General features: G+C 39.0%; 1 protein-coding gene across 3 annotated transcripts; it reads left to right on the top strand.

Moving 5' to 3' along the window:
* Positions 1–181: 181 nt before the first annotated feature.
* Positions 182–25,659, top strand: LOC131795082 (importin-9). 3 transcript variants are annotated; one of them, XM_066161044.1, is made up of 30 exons: positions 186–401; positions 5,845–5,906; positions 7,470–7,556; positions 8,657–8,728; positions 9,129–9,258; positions 9,769–9,857; positions 9,992–10,078; positions 10,642–10,761; positions 11,317–11,476; positions 11,588–11,739; positions 11,885–11,983; positions 12,521–12,627; positions 13,132–13,271; positions 14,064–14,142; positions 14,409–14,489; positions 15,077–15,224; positions 15,616–15,694; positions 16,054–16,121; positions 16,786–16,866; positions 17,395–17,523; positions 18,509–18,567; positions 18,883–19,009; positions 19,205–19,294; positions 19,631–19,797; positions 20,254–20,357; positions 21,076–21,105; positions 21,429–21,553; positions 21,772–21,859; positions 23,271–23,353; positions 24,153–25,423. In XM_066161044.1, exons 1-30 carry the CDS (start codon positions 266–268, stop codon positions 24,267–24,269), a joined length of 3,096 nt encoding a protein of 1,031 aa, XP_066017141.1. In that variant the 5' UTR covers positions 186–265; the 3' UTR covers positions 24,270–25,423. The 3 variants fall into 3 exon arrangements, 2 of the variants coding, with proteins under 2 accessions (XP_066017142.1, XP_066017141.1); XM_066161045.1 differs by lacking the exon at positions 9,992–10,078 and having other exon boundaries at positions 182–401; positions 24,153–25,659; XR_010716143.1 differs by lacking the exons at positions 186–401; positions 8,657–8,728; positions 9,129–9,258; ... (23 more) ...; positions 23,271–23,353; positions 24,153–25,423 and having other exon boundaries at positions 2,051–5,906.
* Positions 25,660–25,791: the final 132 nt, after the last annotated feature.

The raw sequence follows: 25,791 nt of genomic DNA, 5'->3' as shown, positions 1-25,791 counted from the left end.
TCTTACCGAGTGACAAGGCAGGGCTTCATTAAGAAACAAATCTGGGCATTAGAACAGAGATGTGGAAAAACGCACCACGTATGAGTCCACTTACCGACATGATGGATTGGGAAACAGAAAAGGACGAAAAGGTTGCCAGTCGTTTCTGTGGTATCCTCTTTCGGTTGACATTGAGACCTGCTAGTCAGCGGTCAAAACTCTCTTGAAATTTTTCCCGCCAAAGTAATCGCATGCGCAATTGCCTTCTTTGATCCGAATTTCCAAGATGGCTGCCGCAATGGACGACAGGAATCGATCATTAAAACAGGCCCTCATAGATAGCCTGACAGCCATTCTGTCGCCAGATCAACAGTCTAGACAGATGGCTGAAGAACAGCTCAAGGTTCTCGAGGTCACAGAAGGTTAGATTTGTGAGTTGCTTTAAATTCACTGGGAACGCAGTGCTCTCCTAAACATCAAAATGGGAAACGTGCTGGTAGATGTACATTTCACGAAATGGTCACTTGTATGCTAGCCGGATACTTTGAGCTCAGCTGGTTTAGTGATTGTCATTTAGAAATAATAAGCTACGTATTCTGACCGTTCTAAGGCTCCCATGTGTATTTCTATTCATGCAAGTCAATGAAAAAACTTTCAAGAAAGCTGAAGTAAAAAACTTCAGTTTGCAAGCAAACTTTCTGAAATAAGGTCTTAATGGTTTCCCAAGCCGCCGTTTGTGTGGAAACCAGTCTACAGAACTCAGTTTATCTGCATTATTACCACGAAACCCTAAATAAATCGGTAATTTTGCTGTCAACTTCAAATTAACGTATGCACAGTGTATTAGGACAGTAAGTGCATAAGTTTCTCATGTTGCAGTTATTGCCTAGTATGCATTATGTATGCAAATGTTTTGCATTCTTCATTCAATGAAAAAACTATTGAGTGGCTTGAAATGTTGTTCATTTGGTTCCATCCTCTATCAGTGGTACCTTTGGGGGTCTGGTAGCTTCCTTTTTAGCGACCTTGGATTACTGTTTTCAATTGCTTTCTGTAGTTGGACAGAATCCTCAATAATTTACAATGTTTGTTCAATGGCAAACCAAAAAAAATTATCCTTCTTTACTTTATCCCCACATGTGGTGCTTTTGATACTGCTGGTGTTAGCACTATGCATAATGCTTCTCACATCTTCCCTTAGTTAGTTCAGGTTGTAGAACGAAAAACCTTGTGTGGGAGGGCTAAGGTTCAAGCCCCAGAGGGGACCAATGCTCAGGGTCTTAAAATAACTGAGAATAATGTGTTGCCTTTGCTATGACATCTGCAAATGGTTAGATGTTCTAGTCTCCTTGCATAAGGATGATAAATTTTAGGCTCCTTCTCCTGCATCTTTTTGATACTGGTTAGCTGGGGATGTTAGAGAACCCAAGCATTTCTCATAAAGATGAAGGAACATAGCTCTGGCTGTTGTGATCTGGCCATGTTTCCAAAAATTCCAGGCACCTTCTAAACTTCCTGTGAAAAAATATAAACTGCTCAATGCAGTTTGGCCAAAGTGGTAGGCAAAGTGTTGCAAAGTCTGTGAGAGCAAATTAACATGGAGAATATGCTCTGTAAATCCACTATCATCATCATGAATTCATTGCAATCATTGCCCAGCACAGCAACAAGTAATTTGTGGCAAAAACTTAGATCTTTACATGAGGATTTCTCGCAGTAATGGCTTAAGTTTAGAAACTTTTTCACTTTACTTGCTGAACATTTTCTCATAAGAAAAACCTAGATTTATGTAACTTCAAAGATTCATACAACATTGTTGAAAAAGTCAGCCAAAATTTTGAGGCTTCAGTAATAACCCCTGTCTAGAGAAAACTTCCTAATCTGGTGGTGAAATCTGGACTTCTTCATGATTAAGTAATCCTTCTGTTTTAGTTTTTAAGACCAGACTCAACGGATCTACTGATAATGTAATGATCAATTTGATTTTTTTTTGATGATTTTTTTTTTTTTTTTTTTTTTTTTTTTTTTTTTTTTTTTTTTTTTTTTTTTTTTTTTTTTTTTTTTTTTTTTTTTTTTTTGGTCAGCGGTCAGCATGGCACTCAGACGTGTCCTTCTTGGCTCCGTAGTTTTATCATTTTTATTGCTTTTATTTGGTCTTCACCCTGAGAAATATTTATCTGGACATAGCCTATATTATTTCTCTTGTGCACCGCTTCGCTCTGGCAGCTCAATGTCTTCGTTGGAAGTGATAACGGGCAACAAACAAGTAAACTCCACTCGGAGATTAGGCCGCCATCTTGGTTGTCGACTTCGTGGAACGAGTTACCTCGGCGCTAGAGTGAACTATCATCACAATTCAACTTCCAGTTTTCAACTGATTCGACTGATCAAATCTGGTGATGTAAGTTTAAATCCTGGCCCCTCTGCTATTCAAGCTGTAATCGGAAATCGACACTCGACAAACGGCGACTTTGCTTATGCTAGCGCTGTTGGCAATCGTGCACCGCCGTGTCTACGTAATTTGGTCCACATTATTGTGCCCAAGCCTCAACAAGTGTTGGAAAATATCAAGAACGATACGCAACGATTGTTGCTTTGCCTTCTCAATGCTCGATCTTTGAGAAATAAGTCAGCGTCGTTTGTGGATTTGGTATGCGATAGCAAAGCAGATCTATTTGCTGTTTCTGAAACCTGGCTTACAGACAATGACACTGCTATTCTTAGTGAAATAACACCACAGGGATACAAACTCCTTCATCATCCCCGCAGTGATCGCAGAGGAGGTGGGACTGCATTGATTTTCAAAGAATCTATCAACGTTGAAAAGGTTTCAGCTGCAGGAAAAGAGTCATTCGAGGTGTCAGAATGGTTGGTCAATCCTGTGGCTACTACTCGTTTGCGGGTTGTTTTAGTCTATAGGCCTCCATATTCTGTTAAACATCCTGTGTCTACTTCAACATTTATCACTGAATTCTCAGATTATCTCGAGTCTTTGGTCATGTCAAGTGAGCCTTTGTTAATACTGGGCGATTTTAACATTCATATGGATCTACCTGATGACACTGACTGTAGAAACATGTCTGACCTTCTGGTGTCGATGGGTCTTAAACAACATGTTCTACACCCTACCCATGAACTTGGTCACACACTGGATTTGATCATCACTCGTATATCTGATAACATCATTGCTGGGTGCCCCTACACTGGTGAGTTGTTTTCTGACCATTTCCCAGTCTTCTGTCAACTAAAACCTGAAAGACCTCCGGTGGCCATCAAACATCTGCAGTTCAGAAAAATTAAATCAATTGACCGTGATCAATTTTCCGAGACGATTTGCTCTTCTCAGCTCTGTCTTGACCCACCGGACGACTTGGATACCCTAGTCAATTGTTACAATGAGACACTAAGATCTATACTAGATATCTATGCACCTGTCTTGTCCCGTGATATTGTTGTTCGGCCTCGAGCACCGTGGTTTAATGAAGATATCAGAAAAGCTAAACGGTCGAGACGAAAGGCTGAAAAGAAGTGGAGAATTACTGGCCTATCTGCAGATCGTGCTGCTTTTAAAAAGGAAAGAAATCGTGTGGTGAACTTGATGAATGAGGCACGTCGTGTCTACTACAATCAATTCATTGAAGATAATAGTTCTGACCAGCGGAGGCTGTTTATGGCAAGTAAGAGTCTACTGAATATGCAGCCGGATAGAGCTCTTCCTCCTCATACTGACGTTTCTCTGCTTGCAAATGACATGGGCGAGTTTTTTATTACCAAGATTGCTAATATAAGGTCAAAGTTGGATGGTATCTCTCCATCGCATCTTCTGTCGACGTCGGAGCCTGATCTGGTATCTGAACCTAGCGATATTGTACTGTCTGATTTTCAATGTACAACGGCTGTAGCAATACGTGATATGATTACATCAGGGAAGAAAAAAACTTGCATCTTGGATCCAATACCTGCGACTCTGTTATCTGCCTGCCTTGACCCACTCCTTTCTGTAATAACGAATATGGTTAATTTGTCCTTACGAACTGGATATTTTCCTGACGCCTGGAAAACTGCTGTGGTACATCCATTATTGAAAAAGCCTGGTCTTGATCCTCTTTTCAAGAATTTTCGACCAATTAGCAACTTGCAATTTGTGTCCAAACTTACTGAACGTGTGGTAGCCAATCAGATTCAGTGTCACATGATTAAGAACAATCTCTTCCCTCAGCTTCAATCTGCTTATCGTTCCCATCACAGCACTGAGACTGCATTGTTAAAAGTAAAAAACGATTTGCTAATGAATATGAACAAGGGGCATGTATCACTCTTGGTGTTATTAGACTTGAGTGCCGCCTTTGACACTGTTGACCACAAGATTTTATTAAAAGCCCTTCAGACGAAACTAGGTGTTTGCGGCTCTGCTCTTTCGTGGTTCAAGTCTTATTTGGAAGGGAGATCTCAAAGAATTTGCATAAAAGAGACGCTTTCGCAGTCATTTGATTTGAAGTGGGGTGTACCTCAAGGTTCTTGCCTCGGCCCGCTTTTGTTTACTATCTATTCAAGTGATTTGTTTTCTCTCCTGGAGTCCCATTTACCAACTGCGCATGCTTACGCGGACGATACTCAGTTGTATCTGTCCTTTAGTCCTAGTGTTGGCACTGGTGAGTTGGATGCGGTCACTGCCATTGAAAATTGTATTCGTGACATTAGACAGTGGATGTGTGTGAGGAAATTAATGCTAAATGATGTCAAGACTGATTTTATGCTTGTTGGGACACGGAAGCAGCTCACAAAGGTGTCTATCGATGGCATCAGAGTCGGAGATTATAATATTAGTCCTTCTTCATCAGTCTGTAATCTGGGCACATGGTTTGATCCGCATTTGAATATGGATGTACATATTACCAAAACATGCAGCAGCTCATTTTATTATCTTTATAATATCAGACATATTAGGAAGTACTTATCTAGAAGTAGCACTGAAACACTAGTTCATGCGTTTATAACTAGCAGACTTGATTATTGCAACAGCCTTTTGTATGGGTTACCGAAATATCAGTTGTCTAAACTCCAGCGTGTTATGAATGCTAGTGCCCGTTTGGTATATTGTGCTCCAAAGTCGTGCCACATCACGCCTCTACTTCACGAATTACATTGGCTGCCTGTTTGTTATCGTATCGAATATAAAATAATTCTTCTTACATTTAAGGTATTGCATGGTATGGCGCCCGATTACTTGCGCCATTTAATATCTATCTTGCCGCCATCTAGGTATAATTTAAGGCGCAACGATGACTCTGCAGCTTTATTAACTTTCCCGAAGATAATATCCAAGAAGACCCTGGCAGATAGATCGTTTAGTTGTGCCGCCCCTAGACTTTGGAATTCGCTTCCTACCACAATAAGATCTATTTCCAGTTTAGATATTTTTAAAATTAGACTTAAAACTTTTTTATTTAATAGGGCGTTTAATTAGTTCTATAGTTTTTATAATTGAATTGCATTATTTTAGAATTGTAATTTTGAACTTCTATTTTAATTTCTAATTTAATATTTATTGTAAGGCGCAGTTGAATATTTTTATAGAAACTGCGCGGTATAAATTTAAATTTAATAATAATAATAATAATAATAATAATAATAATAATCAACATGTTCCTGTAAAAACTACCATATAATCTTTTCCTCTCCCCTTCCCATATCAGATGGTCTTCAAAACCTCTCCTTGCTGATCAAGAAATTGCAGTCTTGCTTATCTGTTCTCTTTCATTATTTTACATGTGCAGCATCCCAACCCTTCTTACAACTCCTTATAGTTTGCTAGATGAGAGGCAATTGCTAATAAAAGTTTTAACTTTACTTCATAATTTTTAGAATTTGGTGTCCATTTAGCGGAACTCACAGTTGACAGAGAGGGAGCTCTTGCTATCAGACAGGTCAGTGACAGCATTTTTCAAAATAATAAGTAACAGCAGAGAGATGTTGCAATTTGATTAAAGTATTTTGTGGATTAATCACAATAAAGTCAGCTTAAAAACCAGATGGCTCATCTTGTAGATTTAATAAACAGAGAAATCTTTTCACTCCCCACTTCTTGAGTTGGGAGAAATGCTCTATACTCTCATAAAGCAAACTACCATAAACCAATCGGAATCCTTGGTAGTATGGTTGAAATAATCTGATTGGTTGAACAAGACTAAAGCTGTCAAAAAATGTCAAACTATCAAAGTTCACAATCTGCCATAATTCATAAACTGAAGTAGTTTGGCAGTTTGAATTTAACACTTTTGCTGAAAGCTTTTTAGTCTTAGTATGGATTCTGAAAGTAAAATGTACAGTGAAATCTGGCTGAATTGTGGCTCAAAAACACAAGTTTTTTTTCACATGACAATTGGACAACAAACTGCTTAAGGCTTATTTGTTATGAACAACAACTGAATTGACAGGAAGACTAAGCTTGCTTGGGATGATAGTGCCATAAAACTTGGCTGCTGTGACTAATGTGACCTTCAACTCAACACATTGGAAAGGATTTTCAACAAAGCTCTTAGTTGTTCACTCGAAGGGCAGCTGATGTAATTTCTGAGGCTTGCTTCACTGTGATGACCATAGATCATCATGATTAGCTAGTGGCAATGGACCTCAATGTGATGACATCGGCTCTGATGCTGTCATGGTTTGCTTGAATTGTAACAGTTATGCCAGTTGGACTATATTTTTCATTATCATGTTTTATTCTATTTTGTTTTTCTATTATGCAAGAATTGGCTGTGTTTTATTTTTATATCACAGGTATACATTATACTATAGGTATTACAATCTAACTGAGCATGATAACATTGAAAACTTGGACTGTCCATTTTGTTTCCTCTAAATGAGGAATTTTTCATCTCTGTTCACATCATTATAACCTCAATTACAAGGCTGGGCATGTTTACAAACCTTTGTTTGGTTCTTCTTGTGCTACTTGGTAGCTCACTTGTTCCGAACTTTCACTTTCAGTTAATGAAAAAAATCTAGTCTAAGAGAAAAGTTTGGGAAATGGTTGGACATAGTAAAAATTGCTAAAAGCTTTAGCTCAGCTCTGTGCTTTGTGCTTTGATAGACAGCATGCTTTATATCCAAACTTTATATCTGAACTTTATATCCAAACTACTTGGATTGTATGATTGTATCAGGTTTCCCACAGACAGCTTCTAGATCCAATTTATGATTCTTTGTCAGGTCAAAGGCATTGATAGAGTTACACGTACATGTAAATGTCGCATGTTCAAACAAAACTGATAACCTTGCCTGTCAGCTTGCTTGGTTGGTCAGTTTTTTCTTGTAAGTTCACTAAAGAATGAATCTACACCAATTTGATGTTATTACTATTTCTTTTAACTGTTTCCATCAAGCTTACATGAATATTAAGTCTGATTGAAGAATAGTCTTTTGTTTATTTAGTGTAACATAGAGTGAAAAATTTTATATTTTCTTTAAACATAAATCATTTTCAGCTTGCCTCAGTCATTCTAAAGCAGTATGTTGAAGCCCACTGGAATAGCAGTGCTGAGAAATTTAGACCTCCAGAGACTACAGATGCTGTAAGTACATTTTGAGTATATTTCAAGTCTTACACTGTAGTAAATGTAAATCCTCTCTGTGGATCAATTTAATGAGTTTCCTTTTTCAAATTCCATTTACAGGTGTATGGCTATTTTCATTTTTTTAACTCTTTAAATACCTTAAAGGGAGAAGTTTCTCCCATGAGATAGAGTTTCTTCTTGAAAATATCAATTAGGGCCATATAAGTTGACTTAATACCAAATTCTCAGCACTTATGTCATATGAATTGTATGGCAGACAGTAAGGAGAATTAGTACTAAGATCTTGATGGTGGAAAGGTTAAAGAGGGTAGTGTATTGGAGAGGTTGATTCTTGGAGGGAGGGCTGGTGAAAGATTGGGTGTTTTAAAGTGAATTCTCAGAAATAAGTATTGTATAGTGGCATATTGTTGTTCATTGTTGTTGGAAGTATTGTTGTTTACCATGAAAACTTGAGGTTTTAATAGCCAAATTCCTTACTACACAATAAGTATAGGGGTGCTGTACAAATGAATAAGTAATATAAGCAAATAGACACAAAAGACACAAAACTGTGAACATCAAATTATGCAGTTTCCAGTACAGAATGTGTGGCATGTTACTTATAAAGTTCTCTGCATGGAGTATCCAGTATTTTAATTTATGGTATACAACAGGCAGTTCTAGACTAAGGAATAGTATAATAGTCCTCTCCACATGTTCAGTAGAGAGAAGGCAACCATAAGGTGTAAAGCAGGGTAATTTAGTATTATCAACAGAGTTGATAACATAAATTGGCCTCTGTAAAGAGTTTAAAAGCTGATGTTTTGAGCATTAGGCCTTTGTCAGAGTGATTTGGAAGGGCTAATGCTCAAAAAATCTGCTTTTAAACTCTTTACTGTGGCTAATTTCAGTTATCAATGCAGTTGATAATACTGAATTACCCTGCTGTACTCCCCCACCAACGAAGCACCACAGTTTCTTCAGAAACTCACTCCCTTTATTCATAAAGTGCACAGACATAGTCAATGGTCTTTTATTTTAGCAACATTATTCCCATTCTCTCATACATTGCTAATTATCAAAGGTTACAGATATCTTCTCTTTTCATTGTGTTTTAGGCCAAGGAAGAGATTCGTCGTCTTTTACCAGGAGGTCTACAGGAGTCAATCAGTAAAGTCAGGTCAAGTGTGGTAAGTTGTTTTCATGTTCAAAGGGTAATCTATTGTGAGAGGTTATTCTTGGCATCTCTCATGATCAACTTCGCATGGAAGGTAGATCCTCATGGCCAGGGGGAAAACTCAAGTTCTAGAAGCACTTTCTTGTGTGTGACTGTTTTTACTGGATTATGCCATGAGTTACCAGTTATGCTATTAGTTACACTGAGTGAGCAGGTTCAAGAGAGAAAATGACATTGAGGTGTACAAATGTAAATTTGCAAAGACCTAACTCTCAATGTACTTTTGAAAGTTTAAAAAATCTCTTGCTCTATAAGAAAAAAGCAGTAGTAGGTTCACAGTCTTCTAATAACATTTGTACATCTGTAAGTCTTCCTCAACACTTGTAGATTTATACTTATTTCCACAAATTCAGGCATATGCAATCTCAGCCATAGCATATTGGGACTGGCCTGAAGCTTGGCCACATTTGTTTGGGAATCTGATGCAAGCATTGACAAGTGGGGATGGCAATTTGGTTCATGGAGCCATGAGAGTTTTAACAGGTATGAAAAACTGTACTTCACTATTAAAGCTTACTAGGGGTGAAGGAACAACTACTGGAAAATGGAAGCTTTTGAAATGGTGTAATCCTTCTGACTTGTTCAAACAGTGGTTAACACTTTCACTCCCAATATTGTAATATCCATTTTCCCCACTGTTTGTCATACATTATTTTCTTATAACTTTCTCATCACCTTTCTGCTGGATATTGTATGGATATTGTTAGGAGAAGTTTGTCTTTGGTCACACCTGGGAGTGAAAAGGTTAGGAAAACCTAAGGTCAAATGCCCCTTATGTTCAAGGAATGTGCACTGTGAAGTATGAGACTGTAATTTGAGAGTTAGGAAAGTTTAAATTGTAGATTTTGAAATAGAGAGAAATGCATATTTGTAATGCACTTGCATAATTTTGGATGTCCATTGTAAGTATTGTTGTCTAGCCTGTTAAGGGTTTCTATTAAGTCTTACTTATTTCTGAGAAGCAGTGTAAAGTGTTTGTGAATCTATCCTCAGAGTTCTGCCGTGAGGTGACAGACACACAGATGCCTCATGTTGCGCCTGTGATCCTGCCTGAAATGTACAAGATATTCATTCATTCAGAGGTATGTTGGTGGAAATTGTGCACTGTCTGTTCAAATACAGTTGAAGATTGAAATTTTGTTGAGGTCTGCATACCTGTATCAACCTCTCAACATGGTGTGGTGTGGTCATTTGTATTTCAATCTTTTTTTCGTAGAAGTACAGTATCAGAACAAGATCCCGCGCTGCAGATATATTTAATACTTGTGCATCGCTAATCTGTGCAATGGAAGAAGATGCAATGGTGAGATCATTTGCCACTTTAGGAAATTGGGTTTAAGATTATTCTTTTTTTTTTTTTGCCTTCTTGTGGGATTTTAAAAGGAATGCTGGTTACCAGAATTTCACTTGTTAATTTTAAATTGATTTATTCTTATTTCTGAATGAAATTTAACCTTTACTCTTGGTTAGACTCTTCCTCTCCTAAGGGGGGTGGAAGGGGTGAAGAGTGGCATTAGGTAATTTTGAGGTCTTGGAATCATCCAGATTTTTTAATGAACCCAAAGTTGTTCACTGGGAGTAGGGAGCTGGTTCTTGGGAAACCCTTTTTGGGTAGGGGTGGGGGGTAGGCAGATAGTTTGTTCCTGTTGTTGTCAGAAGAGGTTCAATTTCTACTTGACATGAATGTGTATTGATTTACCAGAGTGTGTTGAGCACTAAATGTTCTTACCTCTGGTAATTCTTTGGTATATATTGTGATATGGAAGCAGACAGACTGCAAATTTTGCATGCACGCAGTGGTATTGCAATTTTGTTTGTTATTCATTTTAGAAGTTGGTCAATATTTTTAACAAGTTCTCATTACAGGGTATTGCCAAGGATGTCCTCTTTCCTCTTCTTCCACAATTCACCCAAGCATTTGTTGAAGTTCTGGCAATGTCTGATAGTCCCACAGTTGATTGTGGCTTGAAGATGGAAGTGCTTAAAGTTAGTTTTTAACCAGTCTGTTTTTATATTGAAAACTTTCTTCTGTGTTCATTGTATGGATTGCTTGCTTATTCCTTGTTTCATGGCATCCTGGCTTCCTTTTGTAATTACACAATACATAATGCCTTTGGCTGTGAGTGAATGTGAGAGTGTAGGCCTGCAATGCATGCATGAATTGAATTTATCGTTAATATCATATCATTGTCTTGTGCTATACATACTTGGCGCAATGGATAAACCTCCTTACGAGCCAAGAAAGTAAAATGTTACCGTCATGGTAGCATCAATCTTCTTTTGTCTTTTTTGTTTTGTTCTTTTATTTCCTTTTTCCATTTTTTTTTCTTTTTCAAAATTTACATTCTTCTTCAAAAGCATCCAGAAAGTCACCATTTTCTTGGTGCGGTCATTGGCATTCAAGAAGTCAATTACCAAAGCACAGCTTTTTTATTTACCTTTCCTGCCCAGAAAATGACACGCATCAATCCCAGAGATGCCAATTCCAAGAAGTGCATAAAAGATTCTGAATTACCATTTCCTTTCTTTTTTGTCAATTAGGCATTAACGACATTGGTTAAGAACTACACCAAACAAATGGCACCACACTTAATGCAGATTCTTCCTCACATGTGGAATACATTGACTCAGAGTGCTGATCGATATGTCCGCACAGTTGTAAATTACACTGATGATGCAGATGACCCTGTGGATTCTGATGGTGAGTTAATTCTACAATTGATTGAAAAACAATTATTGCGCTGAAAGAAAATCAGTTTGTGCAACATTACATCTTCTTACAATCACCACTTTTTTTCTTCTCGTATTTCAGGAGAAGTGTTGGGATTTGAGAATCTTGTTTTCAGTGTTTTTGAGTTTATCCATGGACTTATAGAAACACCAAAATTCAAGAAAACCGTCAAGAAGTTTTTAGATGAACTTATTTATTTCTTGGTGTTGTACATGCAAATCACAGAGGAGCAGGTGGGTTTTGTTTTCCGTTGTTTCTTTTCTTTCCAGCCTATTATCTCTCGTGTATATTGCACTCACATTTCCATCAACCGGTAGCTTTCAGATACTTGGCTCATTGACCAAACAATAAATTTTTTCGCTGTTATTTTACGTACAGGTTCAAGTGTGGACATCTAATCCTAATCAATTTGTTGAAGATGAGGACGATGATACATTTTCGTTTTCTGTTCGCATTGCGGCTCAAGATGTTCTCTTGGTAAGTGAATGGAACAGCTTCGACCTTCAATTCACACCTTTAGTATTAGTACGCATGCCGTTTTCTTATGGGGCTCACTTATTATGTTGCAATTGGCTGATCGTCTGTAATTTACCCGCACATCACACTAAATTGCATTAGATTCAAATACACCCATTTGTGTGGTTGAAGCGCGTAAATTGTATGCAGTCACGAAACAAAAGCGCGTCAGTATGCGCTTGTAATAATTTTATAAACGTGTCCAGGTCTGTATGGGTCACGCGCATTTTTTGCCCGCGTGAAGATTAACCAGGGGTCTGGCACAAATAACTATTGGTGCCGGACCCTTTGCCGACCTCTCGCCGGCTCGTGTTGCCCAAGGCCTCGTACTTTCCGGCGGGCAAACAGACGAAACGCTGACAATGAGGGTGTGCCCGTAGGCGCGAGTCAACACCTACCCCCCAATTACCCTCGGCCTTTGTGCAGCTAATTCTATCGTTGAGTGGTTTCGAGGAATTGTAACAAATTTTTGCATAGTCCTCATTTGATATTTTGTAGGCAGTTGCTGCTGACTTTAAAAATGAAAGTGCAGTCGCATTGACAAAAGCACTCAACAGACATCTACAGGAATCAAATGAAAGAAAAAGCAAAGGAGATGTTAATTGGTAAGTGAGACGAAGTTTAGCCGAGTCAAGTTATCTGTGTGTTCCTCTTATGGAACGAATGGTGGTTGTGAATAAAAGACAGTCATGGCTTACTATAATGCCTATTTTTTTAGCGTTGCTTGAGTGCACACAAGCGGAGGCTTTTTACGTAAGAAAATATGATTACAAAAAATATGCTGAAGAATTTTTTGTCATGAGATGCGTCTGATCCGCACGAATTTCTGGTTGCCTGACTGGCTAAAAGATAGTTATGGTGCACTATAATACCCTAGTCTTAGCGTAGCTTGAGTGCATTTAAGCGGAGCCTTTACACTTAGGAAAAGATGCTAATCTATTAAACTAGGAAATTTATGGTCATGAAATGCGTTTGACCGTCCTTACGGATTTCTGACCGATAGGAAAATAATTGCCCTCGAAATTACTCCGTGGCTAAAAATTAACCCACTAAAGCTCCACTCTTGGGTTTGGTTAAATCCATGTTTTTATAAAATTTATTTTCTTCAGGTGGAAAATACACGAGTCGTGCATGTTGGCAATGGGTTGTATTAAATCACTTATTATTGACAAAGTCTCCAATGGCAAGGTTTCTATAGATATGGCGTCATTTCTCACCCAGGTTGTGCTAACAGACCTTCAGGAATCAGGTGAATACTCGATTTATTTTGAGAAGCGAGACTGTTAAAAGAGAAATTATGGGATTCGGATGATATAAAGCAATTAATATCAAAAATAGCTTGTGGTTTTTCATCGTGATAAATAAGACATTCAAAGGAGAATTATAATCGTTTGTCTCACGATGTGGATCGCGACGTCTCGACGACATACTGCTAGTCTTCTTCACGTGATTATACGTCCTTTGAAAATAAATAGCAATTATTTGCAGGTCTTTGCACCCTATCAAATTACCTAAGAACTTGGAAAAAAGCTGGGGAAACCGAAATTGAGCTTTGAAATTTGCAATACTAGCAACTGCTTTATCTCTAAAATGTGCTTTAATCCTACTCCCCCATATTCAAAGTATTATCAAGGTGTTAAGACCAACGACCAACGACCAACTTTGATTCTGAGGTGGAAAGGGGTAAAGTTACAAAAATATTTTTGGCGTGGAAAATGTTGCAGTGATAATTAAATGAAATGGCTCACAGAACATGATGCAACAAAAGCAATTAATTCCCAAATCACTTTCGAGTAGGTATCTACGAGAAAACAGCTTTTAGTTTTTTTTTTTTTTTTGAGTTCTTGAAACTTCCTGGCCTCTCACGAGTTTCGAGAAGCCACCAAAAATTTCCTGCCGCCCTAAATGCGCGAACGGAGGTTTGGGGTCCTTCGAGGAGTAAAGCCGAAGCAAAACTTTGAAATTTACTCTGTAAAGGAAAGGTAAAGTTGTTTTTGAAGAAAAATTTTATTCGAAGTGTTTTCTTCCTGTTATCTCTCAGTATCGCCTTTCCTCATCGGTCAAGCGTTATGGGTGGCAAGTCGTTTTACTCCTCTAATGTCTCAAGAACTTTTAACAAGGTAAGATGACTAATGCAGAGTAAATTTCTCCAAAGAATTGACGTTTTTTTGTCAGAATCTTCTTGAGCTCAGTGACATTAATTTTCTAAGCATCCAAAGTATTTCCTCAGAACATTAGCAGCTCATAGACTAATAGGCTTACTCTACAATTATAAAACGAAAAAACAATTTTCATTTCAATGTTTTGTGTGCGAGGTCCCCTCTCTTTTGATATTACAAGTCGTATATCTTTGAGCTCTGAACCCGTTACCATTTCTCATGTTTAGCTTCATCGAAGCATCCGTCACGGGTCTTCAGTCAGCACAGTTACCTGCAGTTCGAATATCAGCTGTTAGAGCTATTTATGAGTAAGTAAACCATTTTTTCTTCTTTTTGATTTATCATTCTTTTATTGAAGTCAAGAAATCGTTGGTTAGTGTCGACAAACACCACTAACGTAAAAAAGGCGAGGAGGCTAGAGGATACCAGTCACATGCTCCCAAAAACTTGGTTTCAGAAAGTCATGACCCAAGGTGCAGAATTCTAAACTGGGAGGAATTTTATATCACACTAAAGGGCCAAAATGCAGATTAGCTTTTTGAACTTTGCACCGGCCAACTTAGTTTTAAAAGTAGAGCCAATAAAATACTAACCGCTGAGATGTTTCTTTTAACCCTTAACTCCCAAGATCTGATTGTTAATTCTCCCTTCTAGCTGATACAGATTTCCTTGTAAATTAGTTATGAGAACTTGGTGTTAGATCAAGATAACAACTTCTACCTGATACGTTTGAGTATTCTCATTACCTATTTGCTGGACTAAGTATGGATATTATAGGGAGAACTTACATGTTTATCACTTTCGAGAGTTAAAGGGTTAAGTTTTGACGTCGTTTGCCGTCAAGTAGTCTTGTAGCCCTGTTTGTTATAGACTGAATTTTTGTGAATTTTTGCAGATTCTGTGCCCATCTTAAGATGTCAAATAATACTCAGATCCTAACGCCTTACCTTGTCAAGATTATGGAAGGGTTACTAACCATGGCGACTCAAACGACAGACGATGTGCTGGCTCTCGTTCTCGAGTCTCTTAGAATAGTCATGTCGGTAAGATGATGGCTCAGGTTTGTTTTGTTGGAGCGATTTTCTGTTGAATGTCGAAAGTAATTGGGAATCGTATTGTTCATGCTTCACTGCGGTTTGCGATTGGTTTCTAAAATTTGCCACACCCTCTCGACCAATCAGATCTAGATCTAAAACAAGACGCGACTTGGTTAATTGCCTTTTCTAGCGTTTTGTAGCTTATGTGTTGCCGAACCCTCCCATCCCCTAAGGAGTTTCTCCTGGTGGGGGGGGGGGAGGGTACGGCTACACGTAGGCTAGCGTTTTGGAGTCCTTATTGGCGGCTCTTTGTGATTTGTTCTTCTATTTTGATTGGCTGTCAATAGTTGTCGATGCTAAGCATCTGTCATTAGTGATGAATACTGCTTGCTTTCAGGTTAACAAGGAATTTACAACGTCTTGTGAAGGAAAAATAACACCGCTGACGATAGCGCTCTTTATTAAGTATGCTCACGGTAAGTGTGAGTGATAATGAAAAAATTGAAAACAGAAAACTAAGTTCTCGCGCCTGACTTATCTCACTAGTCAAAGATGCTCGTATGAGATTTTTCATTGACTTGTTATCAATTTGTACTTGTTTCTCAAGAGTATGATGATGGTATAACTACATTATAATCACATAAAACTATTGGAATTTTTCAAAAGAAATGCTGTTCCCAGGATTTTTCTGTACACAACGTAATATTTACACAGCTATTCAGACGAAGCTCTGCACACAATAAGTCCCGAGATTACAAACGCCCCTTCGTGTCCTGTGTTGAGAGTCAATCCAAATACCCCGCCACTTCGGTGTTAACTTTGTCTTTGTTTTCAGATGCGGCTCTTATTCCGTTGATAGAGGACTTATTCAAAGAACTTGCCATGATAGAGGCTTGTAACAAGGTAATTCTTTTACCTCCATAAAAGCTTCAAATTTAACAGCCAGGTTCCAAGTCGGGGAAAAAAGCGCAAGGATTGTTAGGGAGTGTGACCTAAATGGGCTGCAACCTGCACAAAAAAGGTGGAAGCTGCCAACACTCAAATGTAGACGAATCCTCCAATATCTGACAGGAAATCGGACAAAGCTGCTAGAAATACGAAGGATCTGACCGGAATCATACGGAAATGTGCAAAATAAGACAACTTCCTTCGATATCAGACGGAATCAGACCTAACTGTCTGATTTCAGACGGCACATCTAAACATTGAACAGAAATGTCTGAAATCAGAAGTAACCTTTAGAAATTAGACAGAACTGTCCAAAATCAGAGGAAGCCGTTCGAAATCAGACGAAACGGTCTGAATCAGACGAAATTGTCCGTAAATAAGACGAAATGATCCGAAATCAGACGAAACCGTACGAAGTCAAACGTAACTGTCCGAAATCAGACAGAACTGTTCGAAAAAGGGAGAAAAACATCCGACATTAAACGAAATCATCCGAACGAGGACCGAACAGGAGTCCTTTTATGCTTGACGTAGTTCTCGTGCTATTTCTTTGAATCTTTACTTGTTTACTCCTCTGTTCATTCTTAACAAAATTCTCTCTCTTTTTTTTCTTTTCTAGCTTTTACAACAGAGGTTTCTGCCGACTTTAATAAGTATTTTTCAAGCACCGCCAGAAAAGACACCTTTAGGAATAAATGCTGTAAGTTGAAAACACAGAAACATTTAAAGTTAAGAACAAACTCGAACGAATTTTAGATATTGTTTTGTAATGTTTCGACAGCTTTCTTGTGTTCATTTTCCTCCCTCGATCCTGAATGCTCCCTTACAGGAAAAACGAAAACATAGCCGCCACTTTTCATTTTTCCTGCGTGAAAAAATCGATTAACCCTAAGAGTGGCCAGCATCTTATTTCTCCTTACAGTTATACTGCTGAATCATTCACGACGATCATGACAATAAAGGACATGATCGCCGACCTTAGAAGCTTTGATTGTTAAACAAATTCTCCTAGTCAGCACCTTAGTAAATGTGTAGATAACAGTATGGAGAATATGCATGCTGATGTAAGAGGTAAAAGGTTACGAAACCAAAGAAAAAAGTTCCTGGCCTGTGATCGTACGTTGCACCTACCATTCATGTAACTCAATGTCGGTTAAACGTATTTCTTTAACCTGTTGCATTTCCACCTGTCGCTCGATGTCACTCGTCCGTATTTACTTCTTTGCAGGTCTGTATGGATATCCTATGTAACATCATTCGGTGCACACAGCCTCCCCTTTCCGATCTGCTACTGAACTCTGTGTTTCCTGTCGTTGTCAAAACAATACTCGGCTCTGATGACAATGCGGTGTTGCAGGTAATTTAGACACCACTTTTATTGCTCAACGTTGGTGTGTTTGCACACGGTTCGCACTTCATTAAAGAATATAACCTTAGCTAGTTGCAATCCTTATCAATATTCTGTATCTGGAACAGTTTTAGTGTCTTTTTCGGTTTCCTCTAGCCTCGTAGGTGTTTTTTTTTTTTACCCTGGCAAATAAATATGTAAGGTTTTTAAAAATTAACCTTCATTTTCAGAGGCACAAAAACAACTCAGATTATTATTATATGACGTAGCTTCATTAACGATGATTAATCAAGAATGAATAATTTTTCGCTACGAGGTGAATAGCCTCTCCCAATTCTTACACGCCTGCCTCTCCCCATTCTTACAAGCTTGCCTCTCCCCATTCTTACGAGCTTGTCTCTCCCCAATCTCACAAGCCTGCCTCTCCCCATTCTTTCGAGCTTGCCTCTTCCTATTCTCACAAGCCTGCCTCTCCCCAAATCACAAGCTTGCCTCTCCCCATTCTCACAAGCTTGCCTCTCCCCATTCTCACAAGCTTGCCTCTCCCCATACTCACAAGCTTGCCTCTCCCCATTCTTACAAACTCGCCTCTCCCCATTCTTACAAGATTGTCCTTCTGTTGGACTTTTTGATAAAGTTTTTAAAACGACAGCATATCTAAGTTTCTCTCGGACACAGTCTGTTCGTCAGAAACGAAAAGATCTGCATACTTGTATTTACACTTTGAACTCGCCAGTCGAGACGTTCGGGTTCGGATCGTAGCCCTTTTCATTTTGTTGTGTCCTTACGTCATACAAGATACTGAGGTTGGGGGGGAGGGGGTTGGCTTCTGATTTACAAGAAAATCCGACAGAAAGCCTAAAAGGTGACCTTTTATAACAACAGTATTATTATAACGAGGAATCGTACTATTCAAAAACTCAGTTCCCTTTGGTTTGAACCATTTTTGCCTGATTGCTGACTAAGAGTTTGAATATCTTCGTTTTTATTCTAGGGAGGCGGACAGTGCCTTCGTGCATTTGTTTACGTGTCTCCAGAGCAGATGAGTGCTTGGTGAGTAACCATCATTCACTCATTTTCCCCTGAAAATTACATTCCCTACAGTGATGAACTCAACTGTAGTGAGTTTCTTTTTTACAGACATTCTCGTTGGTAGAGACCTTCCTATAACGATCACCTTGACAAAGCCTTCTAGTAAAACGAAACTCGATATGATCATCATGGCCAACCAGAATTAAGCTTTTATTTCTTTATTATCTGGTGTACTGACACTGTACCGTAACCCACTTACTTAAATGCGAACACCTTTATTTCTTACAACTAAATCTTGAACTGTGCATTTCTTTCTAATTTAATTTTTGTTTCTAGGCGGGATTCTCAAGGAAATAGCGCCATTTCTTACGTTGTTCGAGCAACTTCACACCTACTCGACCCTAGGGCTCCAGAGTTCACGGCCTCCTTTGTTGGTAGACTGGTGACTACTTTAATCAGTAAGGCAAGTGACAAAATCCCTCGTACTTAATGCGTTTGTGGATACATATAAAGGCAAACCTGTAAAACATTTTTAAATGCTCTTGACTGTTGGTTGATAAATATTCTACACTTTACTCACATTACAACTTGGAATATTCTGTGGACGCACTTAAATCCCTTTAAATCACCAGACATAATTTTCCTCTTCTCATTGTAGGTCGGAAGTAACCTCGGGGACAACCTTGATTTGCTTTTAAGAGGAGTCCTTAGCAAACTTCAACAGGCAGAAACGTTAAGTATAATACAGGTGAGACACTTCATATGAAATTATTATCAACCAACAAAGTTTTTCGTTTCTGAAGGTTAGATTATTTTGTGGGTTATCTCAATCTATGAAGTTTCCCCTGTAGTGCGGAAGAAAGTTTCCTAGTAAACGTTGAAATTTTTTGTCTCAGCCAACCGCCTCCACTTGTGAATTACCTATTTTCGATGAAATCTTCTGCGTTAGAGCTCTCTCCAAGTTTGCTTTGTCTATCTTTTGGGAGTTCAGTCACGGTTCAATGGTAAATGAATTATCCTGATATATAAATACATACATATGTATACATATATATATATATATATATATTTTTTTTTCTTTCAGTCACTGGTCCTTTCGTTTCTTCATTTAATGAACAGTCAGCTAGAAACGATCCTCAATTTTCTGAGTGGAGTCCCAGACCCAACTGGCAAGTCAGCGCTGGAGTATGTGGTCAGGATATGGTGTGCAAGACAACCCGAGTTCTTTGGCGTATATGACAGTAAAGTGAGGTAACTCAGAGGCAGAGTAGAGCGAGTGTCGCAGTGAAAAGCCAAAGTTAACACATTGTTCTATTAGAATTAAGGAAAGCATGCTAAGGAAGCGCTGCGAAAGAAAGGAAATGAGCCAACTGGCTAAAGCGCACGGAAATGCGCGTGACCAAGTTGTTTAGTTTTTCATCTAACTGGTTGAGAAAATGGTGTGAGTTTTCTGACCAATCACAGAGCTGGGGTCGTGAGCTTTGTTACCATTTTCGCCTGGGTGCGCTCTTTGTGGTGTTAACTTACTGTATACCTTCTTATTTTATACGAAACGTATATAATGCCCAGTTATCAACTCCCTGTAAACACGCCGTTGAAATCAAAACTTGTTTGGAAGAGGAGTTGGTGTGGTGAGGAGAAACGTTTCGTCTGAAGTATTCAACTGTTTATCGATTCCTTTTCTTTTTTTTCTTTTCTTTTTTTTAGTACTATGGCCCTTTGTAATGTACTACAGTTCTTCGTGAACACTGGTGACAAAAGACTTTCAAGTATCATTGTGAAAGGCGAGAGGATTTTTCAGCAAGATGAAGGTACCGACCTGTGCTCTTGCTCTAATAAGCTGGTAACCCTGTGAGAGGCTCCTGCAGAGAGAGGGGAGAGCTTTAAGATCTAACTGCAGGGCAAAAATTTTTGCCAAATTTTATTTCCAGTCTAAGTTCTTTTCTTACTTCAATATTATGCCCATTTTTTATCGTTTGTGATTCTCAGTTCCAGAGACCTAAAAAACCCATATTCCCCATGAATAAAAAACAAGGAATACAAATCTCAGTTTTAATTTCAATCGTTCAGGTCCCCTCCTTAAACCCCTAAGACATGATTGACAATTCTCCCTTCCTGTGGCTATACATTTCATTTTGAATTAGTTAAGAGAATTTTTTACATTAAGCAAGAGAAATTCTCTTACATCAAGATAACACTCTCTCTGGGTTAAGTTTGGCCTTTTTTCTCATCACCTGTTTGACGGACAATTTATTGAAAATGTGACAAGAAGCCCTATGATGATGACGTCTAGAGGCTGGGGATTGCATTGTAAATATGGGTTGCGAATGCGGATAAATGTCAGTATCTAAACAACTGCACACCTACCCTTCCCCTAACCCAACAACAGTCGCCTGATAACAAGTTGGGCTGGGGGAGGGGTAGGAGCGAAGTTGCTCAGATACTGGAATTGTGAGTACTATGCCTAGAGCTTATACCAATGGTGTGTCATATTAAACTCTAGAGGTTTCCTTTCTGTCTTTGTGGTAGGTATCCGAACAAGATCAAGAGCTGCCAAAGGTAGGTCACTGATAGCCTCACCCAGCTTTTTATGTGGTTGTCAATTATACACAATTTTGCATCCTTTTCTCAGCAACTCCCTGAAAAATTTTTTTAAATGCCTTTATTTTCCCGCCAAAATCAAATCGGTCGGCGCGTATAACATTTTTCTCGCCTAAATATGAAGTATTTTGTGCATTTTCCCGCCCAAATAGTGCTAGTAGTTGTTTGGCGCATCTTGGTGTCAACATGAGTCTATTGAGTACGCAGAACAGTTTCTTACCTTAAGTTCGTGGAACCTGGTTACTCTTTTATTTGATTTTTAAAATTACATCTTGTTTCAGCTCCCGAGCAGTGGACATTGATCCCTGTTCCAGTCAAGCTCTTTAAATTAATCATCAATGAGCTGGGCACGTTACTGGAAAGTGCTACGGCGGGTGACGAGCATGAGGACGGGGACTCGGACGACGTAAGCATACGAGTTCCTTCCTTGATATAGAGCCTAGCTGCTTGCTCTAATAGACTTTTCTTTTTTTTTGCGCAGTCTTTGACTCACACTTACTATTAACCACATAATTTTCTAAGAGTGTATTTCTTCTCAATATTTACGAAATTATGACAGAGCTGTTTATTGATCGGTATTAAGCTGATAGTCCTGTTAACTCACTGTGCTTCGTTTGTCTCAAGGGAGAGGAGGGTTGGGAGGACGTGAATGATGAAGAAGAAGGCATCGATGCTTCTGGATCACCTTTTGCGCCTGCGTCGGATTACTTAGGTACGATCTTTTATTCAGACCACAAGTAGCCCAAGTTCACACAATGAGCCTCGGCAAACATGGAAGTATGATCATCTTGCTCAATGGGCGAATAGTGTGCTTCAATACAAGAATGAACGGTTGCACTCTTTACCCAAAAATCTGAAGTAGTTTTTCATGAAGAGAAACTCCCTTCACTTCTTCGTTTGTTCCTTTGAATATGGAGAGTTTTATAGGCTGGTTTAGGGCTCGTTTTAAACTGGCAACCTCTGCACACACCTTAGAATATAACACTCGTTCGTGATTATTCCATGATTTACGCCGCGCTTAGCGAAAACAAACGTTCATGAAATTATCACGAATGTGTAAGTCGCCTGAATTTTTGTTAGTCCTAATATCTACGCCAGAGCCCAGAAGTGGAAGCGATGGTTTTATTTCCGCGACGATTATTTTAGTCCCATTTTCTCATCACCTTCCAAACATTTTTGACGCGTGAGAAACAATAGCTTTTTATGTCGCACTCTGCAATTAAACTTCAACAAAGTCGGTATAATGGCCTTACAGATATAACCCAAAGTGACGAGATTCTGCCTTTTGACGACTACTTTTAACGTTAATTCTACGCTCAATGTTTACGTTAGTAATCTTTGTGTCTAGTTATACCAAGTGTTCACATAAACTTCTTCCTGTTGTCTCCAAAATTCTGTTTCCTCGCACAAGACGCGTCACTTTTTCTCATTTTAGCGCCTCCAATGCATTAATTTTGTTTATTCAAATTGAAGCAATTTCCTCCTCAGTTCGCGTTTATCTGAAAGCCCTCGTTTGTGGAGTCTGGTTGCTGCTGAGGAGGAGCAGAATACTGTAAATACGGACGGAAAATTGTGAATAGCCTGCGAAGAGGTCTTGATTATTAATAGAGAGCTTAAGCACAAACGTTTTTGAGAGGCAGACGGAAGCCGGAGGTTAAAATATTCTCTTCATAGTGCTCACCACACTTTTTTTGGGTCGGCACAGTTTGATTTAAAATGCTAAAGCGACCACCTTACAGTCGCTGCATTGATCTCAAAGTGCGCAAGAATGAGTTTTATTCGTCTTCCAGTAGCTGTCCAAGTCTCAAAAACGTCTCATCTTAAGTTCTCTATTAGCGTCGCAGAATGCGCGTTTCACCGCACGGGAGAAGATACGAGACGAGTCGGGAAGAGGTTTTCCCGGAGTCTGGCACTAATTTTTAGTAGTAGACCCCATGCAGATCTCCCTCCGGTTCGCCAAGCTCAAAGCCTCATTCTTTACTGCGGGCAAAGAAACGCCATGCAACGAGGGCCTGCTCGCTGGGTGAGATCTGAGTTCGTCTAGCATGACGTGTGGTGCACTTTACTGGTTTGTGTACATAAGAACAGCTGTCCTTGATTATCTTAAGCTTCTTATCATCCAGGTTTTGATCAAGAAGACTTTGAAGATGAAGATGATGATGACCCAGAGATAAAGAGTGATCCTATTTACACACTTGATTTACAGGTAAACTACTGATTATTTTATCCTTCTGCGATTTAACCTCCCGCTCTAAGATAAAAGATTAAAGATGACAAGTGCGAAAATTGACGCAAAGCGTCTTTATAAACAAACCCTTCACTTATCAAAATATTTATGCAATGGATACTTCTTTTTCGTGCCCGAAAAGAGCCCTATCAGTATGAGCAAAAGGGGTAAGTTTCCGAGAATCTGTGGTGCTGCGTCGGTGGGGTGTTTTTACAAGATAAATTCGTTGAGAATGTAAATTAACCACCGCGAAGAGTTGCTAAAGCTGACGTTTCGAGCGTCAGCCCTTCGTCAGAGCGAATGGGAGTTTGAGGCCGTATCACCGTATCAATTTTTGGTCACTCTGCACTGATTTCCTACATTTGTGTTAATTTCCAAGGGTCCATCTCGGCTTGATGCTCAGGAAATGTTTCATAACAACTCGCCATTCGTAACCTTTGATTCTTAAAATGCGTCTTTTTAACATGCCTGTTAAATCAACATTGGCATACTCTTGTTAGCCTGCTCGTTATTAGCACTGCCAGACGAGCGTTTCTCCGTCTCCGGGAAGATTTGAGACGAGTTGGAGAGGGGTTTTCCAGGGATCTGGCGCTAAAAATTTTCAGTACTAGACCGCTGGCAGATCTTTCGCCGATTCGCGTTGCTCAAAGCCTTTAACAACTTTCCCCAGACGAAAAAACGTTCGTGCCGATGCGCAATAATACCAAATTATCTGTTATATTCTTGTTGGTTTTTCATTTTGAGTGATTGGCCTCATCTCAATTTTCCTTTCACCCAGAGTCACTTGATCAAGTTTCTACAGACGTTCGCTCAACAACAGTGTTATCCGAGCTACTTACAAGCACTGAATGCACAGGAGCGACACACCTTATCCAAGATCGGAATTGCTTCGTAAAAAGCTGCAGGGGTTTCCTATTATAAAATACCCTCAGTCACAAGACAAGACAAGCAAGGAGAAAAATACTGTGTTGAAGCGTGACTTTCTACTGTTGTATCTGATATGTGACTGCGAACTTGCACAAAGGCGGGAAACGCGGTCCCTTCGGAGCTCAGAGTGAAAACTAAATGTGAACGGATTTGCAAATGAACTTCTAGGTAGCGGCTGAAAATACAGTAATATAAGACACGAATAATTTATTTGAGAAAAAGAGTGCGGTTTGGGGCGCAGAAAGCCGGATTCGCTGGAAGCAGCGATAGAGGAAATTAGTGGTTAACTGAGCTCAAGCTTGCGCACCAGGTAATATTTCTTTTGGCAGGTAGAATTCTCGAGGCCGATCTAAATGTGTGAGAGGGAGTGTAGTTCGATGTTAATCTAGCAGAACGTCTGTGACATTGAACTGTTCGTAAAAAAATTCAAGTTTATTCGCGATTTTTAGAAAGTATTTGTAGAATGGAAACTTGAAAATATGCTGACAGATAATATCAAAATTACGGAGCCTTTTGAGCCTATGCTGGCGAGAGACTTTAAGAGGCTGGAGCTTTACACATTTCCTTCCTTTCATCTTACAGAGAAATATTTTTCCCCTTTTTTTTGTTTTTTGTTAAAGACTTAAAGCGGTGATATTGTGGAGCTCTAGTTGATATATTAGCTATATCCTTGTTGCTTAATCGGCGTAAAACTATCCACAGGTGGAAATGTTTGAAAAATGTTTTAAAAATGTTTTAAAAATGCTGAATATTTACCAAAGGACTTTTGTAGGGCAGAGAGGTTCTAGGAGATTTTCATGTGAACTGCTCTGTTTTGTTGCAAAAATGATCACCACCACTACGACTAGAATCAAAAGGATTAGAGGCAAACGATAAATGATACGTTAGCCCCGACAAATCAAAGTCCTGTGAAAAATAGCTACCTGAACGTATGCCCTTGGCAGTTGAAGAAATTTTCAGAATTTACGAGCGAAACTTCGCGTTATGTTTCCGGCCAAATCGCTGGCTTAACTGCGCTATTGCACATTTGTGATTCCCTGTTTGTAAATGGTATAGTGTAATTATAGGTAGGAATTTGCAAATAAAGAAGCTCGTTAAACCAATACGTCAAGGTTATTTTTTTGGTACAGGCCTTACTTCGTCCTTGTACTTCTTCAGACATCGAGCTCTTAAAATCGCGTTACTAAATGGATGCAGTACACTGACCCTCAGAGAAGTACGTCAAAGCTGCATATAGTTTTGCCTTCGGAGCTCGAGATAAGCGTTCAAGTTTTCGGCTTTCTTGCAGCTTTGTGTCGAGAAGACTTGCCTTTTACACACGCAAAGCCTAAAAGTGGTCCTTAACTAATATATCAATGGAAATATGATACTCGTCCGCTTAGTAGTAATACTTCTCAAAATAGCTCACAACGATCAACTTTAATATGTAGTACAGCCTAAAATAAATATCTAGCAGCATTTGAAAATAAAGCTTTTCTCATGGAGACAAG

Source organism: Pocillopora verrucosa, chromosome 14, assembly GCF_036669915.1.
Source record: "Pocillopora verrucosa isolate sample1 chromosome 14, ASM3666991v2, whole genome shotgun sequence".
NCBI classification, from domain to species: domain Eukaryota; kingdom Metazoa; phylum Cnidaria; class Anthozoa; order Scleractinia; family Pocilloporidae; genus Pocillopora; species Pocillopora verrucosa.
This window is presented reverse-complemented; position numbering and strand designations above follow the sequence as displayed.

Coding starts and splice junctions, on each gene's coding strand:
- LOC131795082 (XM_066161044.1), top strand. CDS start 266: ATGGCTGCCGCAATGGACGACAGGAATCGATCATTAAAACAGGCCCTC. Junction 9,858..9,991: donor AGATATTCATTCATTCAGAG/GTATGTTGGTGG, acceptor TTTTTTTCGTAG/AAGTACAGTATCAGAACAAG. Junction 14,143..14,408: donor TCTCAAGAACTTTTAACAAG/GTAAGATGACTA, acceptor TCTCATGTTTAG/CTTCATCGAAGCATCCGTCA.